Here is a 13469-nt window from a genome sequence, read left to right as displayed (position 1 = left end):
TGGGGGCTCCCTAAAAACTATGGAGCCTTATGGAGCGAAAAATATGGTAAGTAGTTTATTCAGATGAGCATGTCCTCCAAACAGGGGTGGTAGCCTGGTTTCAGTCACTCCTCTCCGTTTACTTCTTACTGCAGTCTTCCCCAAGCTGGTGCCCTCCACAAGTTTTGGACTCCAACTCCCATCAGCCCCAGCCAGCATTACTACATTGGGCTTCTCACCACCTTTCTGTGTGGCCATGGCTGCTCCCATTTTGCCCTTCATGGGTTGTGGATCAATGCACATGGAGCCCAGATATCCTGTACAGATATGATGGTCTAAATTAGGGATGGGGAAGTTGCAACCCTCCAGATGTTCCCATCACCACTGGCCATTAGCCATTCTAGGTTGGGCAATGGGGATTGGAGTCCAACATCTGGAAGGCCACCTGTTCCTGACCCTATCCTTTAAAGAAACATGGCCATCTTGCCTTTACAAAGGTATATATTCCAACAGCCCACCTGGATTTGGCCTTTGCCCATGATTCGGTCTGTGGTCTCTCCATCTTCTTTGGTAAGCTTGGTTTTGTTGTAACACTTCTCGTAGCACAAGATTCGCAGTGTCTGTGAACCCTCCAGTTCTATCTCAAATTCCTGCAGCAGGGGAACAGCAGTTGAGTTAGTCGAGATTCACTCTTCATAGCAAGGATAGTTAGATGCTTTGGACAACTCCTATAAGCCCCAGTCAGCATGGCCAGTGGACAAAGATGATAGATTCTGTAGTCCAACAACATCTGGCAGGCACCACACTGGCTGCCCATGCTGTAGCTCTCAAAGTCCTAACATCACAGAGATTTCTTGGGAAATCATGAAAGGGCACCCTGATGATTTTGTCTCATTCTGTTTCCCACCTGGGGAGTTAGAACTAAGAACTTCTGCACAATCAAAACTGTTTTCTGTCTGCATAATCTATAAATCTATAAGATAGTTCCCCAAGGAGGGGGTTGTGCACTTTGCTGGCAACGGGAGGTGGGCTTTTTATTAACTAAACTCATGGAGCCTCCCCCTAACATAAGAAAGGCAGCAATAAAAAATGCAATATGAAACAATGAAAGGTATTAAAAACTTAAAAATACAATTAATTGTAAAATGCAATTAATTACAAGTAAATTACAATTGTAAAATACAATTAAATTTAATTGTAAAATACAATTAAAGTGTGGACATAAAAAACCTTTGAGAAGACTAGACCATAAGACATATGTGAAGGATGACTGTCACACCCTTGGGTCTGTTCCAGAGGGAGACAAATTCTTGGCTTTGCCAGGAAAGATACTGCAACTTCCCTATTTCCTGAAGAAAGATCTTTTGTAAACTACTTAGAGGTTTTCTACAGAGTAAGTGGCATGTATACTTCGTTAACAAAATAAAGATCTTGATGAGCTAAACTATTGTAATAGGTCTCTAAATAAGAACACTGAAACCCTCTAGTGCAGCCTTTTCCATCTTAGCATCCTCCAAATGTTTTGGAGTGCAATTCCCAACATCCCCAGACAGAACATCCATAGTGGCTGGGGCTGATGAGAATTGTAGTCCATAATACCTACAGGGAACCAGGATGAGGAAGGCTGTACTAGAATAAAATACAACAACAGAGGCAGCTGCTCTTGCAAGCTGTGCCACTGCCCAGTTCTCAAAAGAGAGACTGTTCTGCTTCTGGCTACTTTCCCCTTCACTTTCATAAGTCATTCAAAACAAATTCAATGGAGCTGCCTGATTCACTGTTACTCAAAAGCAGCCCTCAGGGATACAGCCCAAGATTAACCTCTCAAGCAAGCCACAGCATTGGCCTTGCTCCCCACTCAGTTAATGCTGCAAGTCAGTTGTGATGGTGGTGGTGGTCAGTTGTTGTTGTTTTTATACTATTTATTTATACCCTGCTTTTTCCTCTGATGGGACTGTTTCCACATACAAGATGCAACTGTGGCACTCACATCTAAGACTCACCATGCTCTCCTGCTAAATTTTCAAAGAGGTGGATTTAGATCAAAACAGTTTGATGCCTATAGAGGGGGAAATCCAAAAGGACGTCTCTCCCCCCGCCTTGCTGAAACAAATGGGAGGGGACCATAAGGGCACTGCCAAACTTGGCCCTCAAATTAGACAGCTGAATTTCATTATGACCACTTTTCAAATGGGATTAATTCTTGGAACCATTTGTATGCAGACAGTGGAAGTAAGATGAAGGTCCCATCCTATTAGCAGGCCATGACAAAAAAAATCTCCTACAGGAGCTTCCCAGATGCACCACATAAGGAGAAAGCATTTTAAATCTGTACAAACCACTGGCCTCCTCTTGTCAAAGACTCTATGAGAGGTGGTGATTAGAGGAAGCCCAGAGCACCACTACAGCCTACCTCATTCCAGTTGGGCTCTGCTGTGTCTCTGTAAACTCTCGTTTTTGCCTTGTTCACGAAGTACCCAAAGGAATCTACTTCTAAAGTGCAGTAGAGGTCTAGGAGGAGGAAGACAAAGAAGCAATGGCTCGGTTAGGGTCACCAGCATCTCTTGCAGTTTCCTTGGTCAGCTGGGTGAGACCATGTGCTCACACTCAATCTGACTGCTGGTTGGTCCATGCAACAGTGACCTACACTTTGGAGCACCTCCCAGAGTAGGGTGCTTCCTTCAGTCCCATGGTGGTCTCTGCTGACACCTGATATTTGGAGCATGAGGGCTGCTCTCCTCTCCTCAAATGTCTCCGTTCCAGAACCACTCCAAGGTAAAGATTATATTGCAAGCGCTCATTCTCATTCTTGACAATTATCCCACAAGGTTGATTTGTAAAACCCAACCTCAAAGGATGGAAGAATTTATTAAATTTCATTCTGTCGTAGAAGACCTTCCTAACATGCCAGGTGTCAGTCACCAAGCTGTCACCACTGTGCATTTTAAAAGGCTTCCAGGATAGACTCCCCACACAGGAATACACCCCCTGCCAGACAGCGGCATAGGCTGAATTTACCAGATGGGACACCAGCTGGCCACCCATCCCTTGAGCCCTCCAAAGGTCAACTCTCCTGACTGCCACAAAAATGCCAACTAGGTGTGCTGCGACAACCACCTTCATATGTGTGCCAGCTATATAGCTGCAGAGAGAAAGTGCATTGATTGGGCCGTGCAAGAAGCCAAACAACAAAGGAGTATAGGAAGCAGCTGCCTTAAACCAAGACAGAGCATTTGGTCTATCTAGCTCAGGACTGTTTACACTGACTGGCTGCAACTCTTCAGGGTCTCCCATCCACTTCCATAACATTATATTCCATTGTTATGGCAGCAGCACCAGCGTCTTCCTGTGGGCAACCAGAGGCCTGCTTGAATCCAATTTCATTTGGTTGCTAGCCGCACCACCAAATCATACTTAGCATGATGGTAATCCAGCTCTTTGCATTCACACACAGCTACCATGCAACTACCACTCACTTGAGCTCTGCTTGAAGCCGCTGGCTGAATGGACAATGACGTTCAGGAACCCATAGAGACCAGGGGACTCATCATCTGCGTTAAAAACATATAAATGTGATAGTTAAACTGGCTCTGGGAGTTCAATGGGAAAGACAGATTAAATCCCCCTATATCTGTTAAATTCAATTTCTGTGGCGTGAATGTGTGTGTTTAAAGACTGTAAGCGCATTTATCCCAGATTTAACAACCTTCTATGTATGTTATTGTGGCTTGGGGAAAGGATCTGCTCTACAATCTGTGGAAATTTAGTTTCATAATGTTTATAGCTCTGAGCATAAGAAATTAGACTATGCAACATCCCAAAATCCAGGGAGCATGAAAAAGGCTTCTGGACTGAGAGTGAGCCACTGCCTTTTTAAGACACTGTTTTTCCACCATTACGATGACTCAAGCTGGTGGCTGGCTCCATGCCTATGTCTGGGAAGTGAACTGGGACTGTGTACTTTTATTGATATGCAATGGTATAGATCCAACACACACATTAGACACTAGCAACCACTTGGAAATCATGGCTCTGAGGGCTGCCCACTGTCGGAGGCAAGATAGTCAAGAGCAATGGCAGATGAGGCCAATTGGTTCCAGGGTTCTCACCTTCTTTGTTTATCGTGAGGGGGATGTGGTGCACAGTCTGAAGTTTCACACAGGAATTTGTCAGCATCTGGAGCTCCACTGAAGTCAGCGAGAAGCTTTTGAAACCTACAATTCAAAGGAGAATGGGCTTTTTATCTCCTGCAAACTTGGGAAGAAAGGTGTAGGCCGGTAATGCTGACCTCTTTGCTTTGAGTATTATTGCCACAAAGACATCCATAAGGGATCTTCAGGAATGATCCTGGGAATAGAATACGATTCCGGGTTATCCTAGAAAAGGTCAAGCAGATAGCCAACTCCTACCTACCAAACAATCTGCCACATGGATGCCCTCGTGTAAATCATGCAGAAGCCGTTTCTCACAGAGGAAAGGCCCTCTTCTAATAAACCTTGAGATCTCCCTCAACAAGTTACCTGCAGCCTGGGAGTCATTCTGGACTCACAGCTGTCCATGGAGGCACAGGTCAATTCTGTGTCCAGGGCAGCTGTTTATCAGCTCCATCTGGTACACAGGCTGAGGCCGTACCTGCCCACGGACTGTCTCGCCAGAGTGGTACATGCTTTGGTTATCTCCCGCTTGGACTACTGCAATGCGCTCTATGGGGGGCTACCTTTGAAGGTGACCCGGAAACTACAACTAATCCAGAATGCGGCAGCTAGACTGGTGACGGAGCGGTCGCCGAGACCATATAACACCGGTCTTGAAAGACCTACACTGGCTCCCAGTACGTTTCAGAGCACAATTCAAAGTGTTGGTGCTGACCTTTAAAGCCCTAAACGGCCTCGGTCCAGTATACCTGAAGGAGCGTCTCCAGCCCCATCGTTCAGCCCCGGACACTGAGGTCCAGCGCCGAGGGCCTTCTGGTGGTTCCCTCACTGCGAGAAGCCAAGTTACAGGGAGCCAGGCAGAGGGCCTTCTCAGTAGTGGCACCAGCCCTGTGGAACGCCCTCCCACCAGATGTCAAAGAGAAAAATAACTACCAAACTTTTAGAAGACATCTAAAGGCAGCCCTGTTTAGGGAAGCTTTTAATGTTTAATAGGTAATTGTATTTTAGTGTTTTGTTGGAAGCTGCCCAGAGTGGCTGGGGAAACCCAGCCAGATGGGCGGGGTATAAATAATAAATTATTATTATTATTATTATTACTCCTTAACGGGAATGATGGCTGCACTAGGTAGCATCACTGCATCAATACTGAGCATGGAACTGTAGAAGTTTCTTCCTACATGAGGACAGCATGCTGGGAGTCCCCATCCTTGGGGTCTCGCTGGAGTGGAGGGGAAGCACCTGGAAGGTGCTGATTCACAAAAACACATGTGTATCTGACCCAGACCACAGTCAAGAAAGGCCCGCACATCTACACATGGGACATTTGGCAACCCTCTTACAGAAGAGTGGCATGTTCAGCCTTAGACAGGCAGAAGGGCCAGCCCCAAGATCCCCCCTCTGATTTCTCCAAGCCCAGGATGCCTGTTGGTCACACCTAGGGAAGTCAGAGCATAGGCACGTACATTTCTTCTGCTGCTCCCGGATGATCTCTCGCCACTCTGCCCGTTCGTAGTCAGATGAGATGAGGAATGTGTAACTCTGAGTGGCAGAGAAAAAAGGGCCCAAGGATTATTTATTTTATATTGCCTTATCCAACAGCTAAATTATGTACAAAAAGAACGATCTAAAGTGCTAAAATAAGATTATACAAAGTTCATAATACAGCCAACCTATATCCCTGCCACCCAATTTTTATTTAATTTTCTGCAAGACTAACAGCATTTTCCTGGACAGTTAAAAACAACTTCATGTGTCTTACTCTACAAGTTTTGGCTCAAGCAGCCATTGAGTTGTACCATCTGGGAATGATGTCCTGAGGTTTGGTGTCTTAGGAATATATGCGACCATTCACAGTACAGTGGTACCTCGGGTTACAGACGCTTCAGGTTACAGATGCTTCAGGTTACAGACTCCACTAACCCAGAAATAGTACCTTGGGTTAAGAACTTTGCCTCAGGATGAGAACAGAAATCCCGTGGTGGCGGCGCAGCAGTAGCGGGAGGCCCCATTAGCTAAAGTGGTATCTCAGGTTAAGAACAGTTTCAGGTTAAGAATGGCCCTCCAGAACAAATTAAGTTCTTAACCCGAGGTACCACTGTACTCTTCATTGTACAGTGAAAATAACCTTTCACCTGTTGGTCTGTTAAATGCATAGTGCTGCACAGTCTTTTGTCTTTTCTTTAAAAAATAAGAATCTGGTTATAATTTTCTGTTCTTCCTTTTTTGGGCTGATGAACTTTTTTTTTTCCAAACAAAAGAAACCAGCCATTTGCACGCTTGCCTTCTAGCCAGGTTGTTCATTTCAGGTAGTGTTGGAATGTTTTTGATATAAATGCATATATTTCGTGACATGTGAAGAAAATAGTTCCCTGTGTTTGGAAAATCTTGGTGAAGGTCTAAACAGTGTCAACATTAACAGCTAAGACTTGCATGACGTCAACAAAGCCATCTGTCTTTGAGGGTACAAAGTGCACAGAGCATTTAATCCAGAGTCTGTTTCCCTTGCAAGGGTTTACACAGCCTGCCATCAGCTCTGCCCATATTCTATTCAATTACAAAGAGCTCCCAAAAGATCACAAGATCCTGCGCCATTAACCAGCAGCTGGGCTTAATGTTCTAATTTGCCAGCCTTCAGCTTCAGAGATAATGGTCTTTTTTGCATTCATTATACTATGGGAGTGAATTTTCTGTTGTGAACCACCCTGTGATCTTCGGATGCAGGGCAGTATACAGATTTAATAAATAATAACAACAATAAAAAATGAAAGCAGCCATTGATTCACTTTGCTGCTTCTGTAGTGAGCACTAAGTGTGCAACAGGCATGCTCTTTTCACTCAGTTTTCATGGGGCATGTGCAAGACGCCATGAACAAAACTCCACCTCTCATGGTTCCTCTGTTCAGCCCCATTCAGACCCCATTCTTTGCCAGTGAGCTGAGATGCCCACAAGGCCTCTCACCTTGCCATTGCGGTTATGCACTCGGAATGCCATGTTAGGAGACATCAGTAGAAGCAAGGATTCCTGCTCCGAAAGCTTCTTTTTCAACCTCTCCATATTCTTGCTGCCCTTATTAGCCCTCTGAGGAAGGAAAAAACCCAAGAGGTAATGAAATCAGGTTCTTTTACAACTCAACAGATGCAGGAACATGAGGCTCACAAGAATCTCAATATTTAGGTTCCTTAAACCAGAGGTGGGGGTACTGGTTTTAACCTATGAAGCCTTACATGGTTCAGGACCCCAAGGAATATCTTTCCCCATGCAAAGTTGCCCATGCCAACAAAGCAACGAGCCTTTTCAGTAGTAGCCCCCTAACTATCAGATTCTCTTCCCAGGGAGGCTTGCCTAGCACTGGCACAGACATATTTTCGGCACCACGCAAAGATGTTTCTCTTCTATTTGAGTGTGCGTTTTCCTTTGCAGCTCTTGGTGGTATTCCTTTGGGGGCTCTTTAGGGTGGTGTGACTTCTCTTAGGGGATGGAGAGATTGTTTTCATGGCTTGATTACCTTTTAATTACTTTGTTTTTCATATGTTTTATTGCGCCTTTTGCCATTTGCTCTGAGTTAACTGTATAAAGCAATTAACAAGCTTAATAATAATAATACAGTGGTACCTCGCAAGACGAATGCCTCGGAAGACGAAAAACTCGCAAGACAAAAGAGTTTTTCGTTTTCTGAGTTGCTTCGCAAGACGGATTTCCCTATGGGCTTGCTTCGCAAGACGAAACGTCTTGCGCCTTTTTTTAAAAACCACCAATGCATTCCTATGGGAAACCGTTAATACACAGTGGTGCTTCGCAAGACGAAAAAACTCGCAGAACGAAGAAACTCGCAGAACGAATTAATTTCGTCTTGAGAGGCACCACTGTAATAATAATAATAATGGTGCCTATGCTCTGTCTGGCATTATGCTTCCTGCCCATGTGACCCTCACCTACATCCTTAACCCAGAACTCTGCTCCTACAACCCAGCCTGGAAACTGCCCATCTCAGGGCTTCTGGAATGACAAACATGTGAAAGGGACTCCCCTGGCAGCCGTAGTAGTCCTCACTCACATGGGTGCTAGGGAAGGAGTGGAGGATACCCCCAGTGAGAGCTCCACGCTCATCATTGCCTGCTCTTGCCGCTGCTACTAGCACCACCACCACTCAGCCATTCGGTGAGAAGGATGTGAGCTTGAGGCAGCAGCTAAACAGAGTTCACTCTTCTGGATGCTCGAAGTGGACCATCCCTAATTCTGAGTTTGGCTCAAAGTGTAGCCAATCTTTCCTACAGCAGAAAGCCTCTCGCACTATATTGCCTTTGGTACAGTTCAGGAATGTGCATGGGGCTCTTCATACCAGCTGACTGGGCTGAGCACAACCCAAGCAGGACTGGGAAGGCTGTTTTGTTGCAGGAATGCTTAGCTGAGCAATTGGTGGTGGGGTAGCAGTACTGCCAGCTGCTCCCTGAAAAGGGGTGGGGGAGGCATAAATGTGAGCCGGTAGCACAGATATAACTGCCAAACACTATTCGTATTTCTTATTCTCCTCCTCCCCTCTGCTTTTACTTTTTCCCGTTGGATGTCACTCTTCAGTTGAGAAATCTTGATCTTCATAGCATCCAGCTCCTCATCTGGCACAAGGGAGATGTTCGGCACTGCCTCTGAATCGTCCACCATTTGAAAGCTGAGGTCTGAGAGTGGAATGTACCATTTGCAGTCATACTGCTGGCTTTTCCTGCAAGTAGGAAAGCAGAGTGTTAGCCAGCTTGCCCCTCTGCTCCCCTTAAACCGGGTTCGATTCCCCGCTCCTCCACATGCAGCTGCTGGGTGACTTTGGGCCAGTCACACTTCTCTAAAGTCTCTCAGCCCCACTCACCTCACAGAGTGTTTGTTGTGGGGGAGGAAGGGAAAGGAGATTGTTAGCCGCTTTGAGACTCCTTCGGGTAGTGATAAAGCAGGATATCAAATCCAAACTCTTCTTCTTCTTAAGCAGCTTAGCCCCCACAAAATTGCAGGACGATGTCCTCCTCCCTGAAGCAGCCCCAAAGTTTAGCCAGGGTAATCCGCTCCCTGCCTTAGGCATTCCAACATTACAGGCCCATACTACAAAAGGAATCTTTCCTTTTGACAACTTGCCTAAACACCTTCCAGAATGCTGTAAAATCCATCTGGCCTTTGGAAGCCTTTCACATGTTCATTTTCCTGAGATGAATGCTAACACCCGAGTCAGGAAAAATGTGTCGAAATGCAAGGAAATAAACTTGGGTTTCCATGGAAGCGGCTAGTGTGAGGAGGTGCATGGCTCTCTGACTGACATATACAGTCGTACCTTGGAAGTCGAACAGAATCCGTTCCAGAAGTCCGTTTGACTTCCAAAACATTTGAAAACCAAAGCACGGCTTCAGATTGGCTGGAGGAAGCTCCTGTAGCCAATCAGAAGCCATGGAAGGCCAGTCGGACATTTGGCTTTCAAAAATAGTTTGCAAACAGGAACAGTCACTTCCAGGTTTGCGACATTCGGGAGCCAAAACGTTCGAGAACTAAGCTGTTCGAAAATCAAGGTACGACCGTATGCTCTTTCTGCTAGATGGCGTGCTACCACCAGCACTGCCATACTTAGAAGCTGGATTCTGTGCCAGCTCCGGCTTCCAAGGGCAGGCCCCTATGCAGCAGCTCAGACAGCAATCAATCTGAGAGGTTCCAAACCAAAGAGAGGAGCTCAAACATGCTTGGCAGTTGCACCCTCTTAAGTGGAAGTCCTCCCTCCTAATCTGGTTGTCTGCAGTTTCTCAGAGGTAATGGAAAGGCACCCTGCACATGTTCAGAGGCATCTGAGCTGGAGAAGAAGAAGGGCTGGCCTCTCCATTGGGAGGATCACTTCTGCTCCAGTTTGGTGCTTTGCCTTTGCTGCACCTGGCAGTTGCCCAGCTCTTCTTAAACATTTTCCTCCCCACCCCCTTATGCAATGTATACACATGGTCCTTCCCATGGAGCCCACCCAGGAGAGCCTCACCCTCCAATCTGCTTCTTGAGCTTGGCACACAGGAACAGATCAGTGAAGAGGAAAACATGGCGCAGCTTACGGGCTCCTTCAACCAGCTCCACCATGAAACTGTCCTTCATGAGCTGACGGTGCTGCCAAAAAAAAGGAAGGGAGAGGCAAGGGTCAGAAATGGAGACTGGGATAAGTGATAAATGTTGGCCACTGCCAAGGCATCAAGAGCTGGCCTGTCTGGGCATCAGTTGAGGGCCCTCCCCACAATACCCCAGCAGGGACCCACTGACAAGCTCCCTAGACTTGCTGTAATAAGGAAGGCCCATGGACAAAAGTTGGTGTGGGTGATGGGGCATGGGAATGACCATAGCTCAGTGGTAGAGCATCTGCCTTGCATGCAGAAGGTCCCAGGTTCAACCCCAACATTTCCCCATAGGGCTGGGAATTGCCCCGTCTGAAACCCAGGAGAGGCACTGCCAGTCAGTGTATACTAAGCTAAATGGACCAGTGACCTGAATATGCATAAGGCAGCTTCCTATGTTCCTATGAAAGAAAGGTGCAGGGGAACTGGAGGAGAAAAGATGTGATAGGGAGCTACAGGATCAGACCAAGGAAGGATTCAGCACAGGGTAGAAGTTGGGGGCAACTGGATGTAATTGAGGAACTGGTCCATGCAGTTGAGTGGGTCTGACAAAGCGCAAGGCGGCTTATGTTTTCCAGCCCAGTCACATGGTGAGAACCTCTGATGCCAGGGTGGCAGATACTGGCTTGCACAGACCCTCCACATGACGATAAGCGGCTGGCAAGGAATACTGTTCCCATGTACAGTTACTGTTATTTTGAAGCATTTCCATGTGGCAACCACAACGTTTGTATCAGAATTCATTCAAGGACAGGCAGCTTCAGGAGGGAATCTGCCTTGTAGCTTGCAACTTCCTTGCATTGCTAGTTTTGTCCTTCTATAATAATAATAATAATAATAATAATAATAATAATAATAATAATAATAATGGCTTTCACAAGCTTTAAACAATTCCCTTCCCTAACTGCCCCCTATGGTTCCTCCCCAGATCTACTAAACTCATTTACAGCGATAGCCTTGTATCTATTTGCCTTTCAACCATTTATCAAGACGTGAATGATAAAATATATAGTAATTAATTAGTCCAATAAGGATTGAAGTAGGTAAGTAATGGTAAAAGATCAAATGAATAGAAGTGCAAGTGTTTTGCTGATATTTTCAAGTTGCACAAGATGAAGAGAATATAAAACACAACAACAAAGAAAACAGCAAAGAAATTAACCTTGGGGCACCAGCATAATAGACCAAAGCTCATCTAGTTTAAAGAGTTTACAATGGCTGGCCTTCAATACCAACCCAACAGTTCCACAAAGGGACTCATGAGAATATGGTGGGCCATTAACAGTGAAAGCAGAAGGCAGGTTTGAACGGTTCTAGGTTTTGCATTGTGTCTCCAGTCTCCATTGAAGGTGTCATTTGGCAAAGGGTCCCAAGAACTGAGACAGTCACTATTTGACAAAATTTAAAAAATTACAAGCAAATTTAGGCTGCACAATTAAACTGTGTTCAGCACCCTTATGCAACAAAACTGTTGCTGTTGGGTTTTGTTTTTTAAAAAATCAGACTTTTGCAGTAAGGAGAGTAACTGGAAAATGCACTGGAACAAGCAGTACAACAATCACTTGGCATAATGTCATATAACCTCAGTACAAACATTTTAAGAATGAATGCTCAATGAACAGGAGCCGTCACAGTCTCTCTGCAAATTTTGTGTCTGCATATGTGGACAGGCCTTCTGGAAGATCTCCAAACTCCCTGAAAGCCTATTTCTTTTTGTATCTTGTTGGAACAGGACTTACTTTCTCGTGTGTTGCTAGCTGCAGGGCCTCCTATACGCAGCCTGCAATACCCAGTGTGGCTTGGGAATTCCAGTGTCCAGAGATTTTGCTGCTAGTGTGGTTTGGTGAAGCCCACATTTTCTGCCCTTCTGAAAAAAACTTATTGGATAGGTATGTGGCTAATTATAGTGTTAGCATCTACGATCTCCAAGGATTTGTCCAAAACCAAGTTATTTCTGTTTTCTTCCAGAAAGGAGGTACAACTGGGCACCTAACTCCTAGTTCTTCATAAAAGCAAATATTATCTCCAGCTGTTTTACAATGAGTTTACTATAAGGGCCAGCAGAGGGCAGCATAAAACTATTCTCCAACTTCACAAACTGGCAAAAACTCTTACCTTTTTTAACCAAATGGCTTTGCCTATACTAGCAGCTCAAAGCCAGTGTAGGGCAATACATTTTATTAAGATGCACAAGAACATTACAAGGCTATAAGCAAGCATTAGAGTACTCTAGAAAGTTCTTCTCCAGGCTGGATGTCAAGGTGGGCCAAAAAAAAAAAAGCATGAATTTTTTTCCTCCAAAAGCCTGCCCTCCAAAAGTCTGTCCTCAGGGGGAGCTCTGCAAGTGTCACCGGGTTAGCCTCTCTAAGGGACATACAGGTTTCAGGATGCTCTGAAGTGCTATTAGGACAAAGAAGAGATAAGGAAGGGGACCCCTCATTTATTGACAAATATAAATATTGCAGGTATCCAGATCTACCACCAGCACAAAGCAGAAGAGGCTGGGTAAAGAGAAACACAGCAATTTATTAGCAAATGTAAATATTGGTATCTGGTACAGAATGCTGACTAGTCATTGAAGGGAAGGATATGCTAACTAAAAGGTTCTCCATGGCTTTCTTATTGCACACAGCACTGCTAAGGGGTATAGATCCATTTAGAACAGATGTCGTTTGCAAACTCAACTCACAGCACACTCCTTATTAGCAAATATATAAACAGCACCATCTGTACATATTTTCTCGAGCCAGTAATTCAAATTTCCTCTAAGGTTCCCTCCTATTTGTGAAAAGTTGCAGATTCCCCACTATTCTTGGTTCAGTGGGAATTATTCTCACAGAACAAAGATACTTAAAGTATTAAAGTCAGAATATATAATGCAGGAGCTTCTTCTCTAGACTTTCCACAGTAAATGTTTTGGATCTGGGTCTATTCCAACATAACAGTTTGCACCGAAGCTACCACAACTTTCTTGGGCTCTCCTGTGGCTGACTCATCTTAAAGTATTTTTACAAAAGGCTGAGTCCATTCAGGGTTAGGAGCTGCTTGCTAGCAAACAATTCCAGTCTCCATCCCTGTCAAGGACAAGCAGAATCCATTTTGGAGGGGCCTCCTTGCTTCCCTTGCTACTCAGATGCTTCAGAGATGCCAGCCTGCATTAATGTCTTTGCCATCCATGTGCGCTCATTTCCCCCCAAGGACTGTAGAACTAAAGAT

The 13469-nt window shown here is 45.2% G+C and overlaps 1 protein-coding gene across 1 annotated transcript in view; it reads right to left on the bottom strand.

Annotated features, from left to right (window-relative positions):
* Positions 1-13469, bottom strand: part of BCR (BCR activator of RhoGEF and GTPase) — a 99172-nt gene that overhangs the window by 24148 nt on the left and 61555 nt on the right. The window contains exons 9-16 of the mRNA XM_083417540.1: positions 10130-10251; positions 8683-8851; positions 7093-7212; positions 5597-5672; positions 4089-4193; positions 3456-3530; positions 2393-2490; positions 498-629 (exon numbers count right to left, since the gene is read on the bottom strand). Coding sequence (XP_083273666.1) covers positions 498-629; positions 2393-2490; positions 3456-3530; positions 4089-4193; positions 5597-5672; positions 7093-7212; positions 8683-8851; positions 10130-10251 — 897 coding nt within the window. The remainder of the gene's footprint in view (positions 1-497; positions 630-2392; positions 2491-3455; positions 3531-4088; positions 4194-5596; positions 5673-7092; positions 7213-8682; positions 8852-10129; positions 10252-13469) is intronic.

The sequence above is a fragment of the Podarcis tiliguerta genome, assembly GCF_965153285.1.
Source record: "Podarcis tiliguerta genome assembly, chromosome: 16".
Lineage (NCBI taxonomy): Eukaryota > Metazoa > Chordata > Lepidosauria > Squamata > Lacertidae > Podarcis > Podarcis tiliguerta.
Note: the sequence above shows the minus strand (reverse complement) of the source record. Positions and strands in the feature narration are given on the sequence as shown.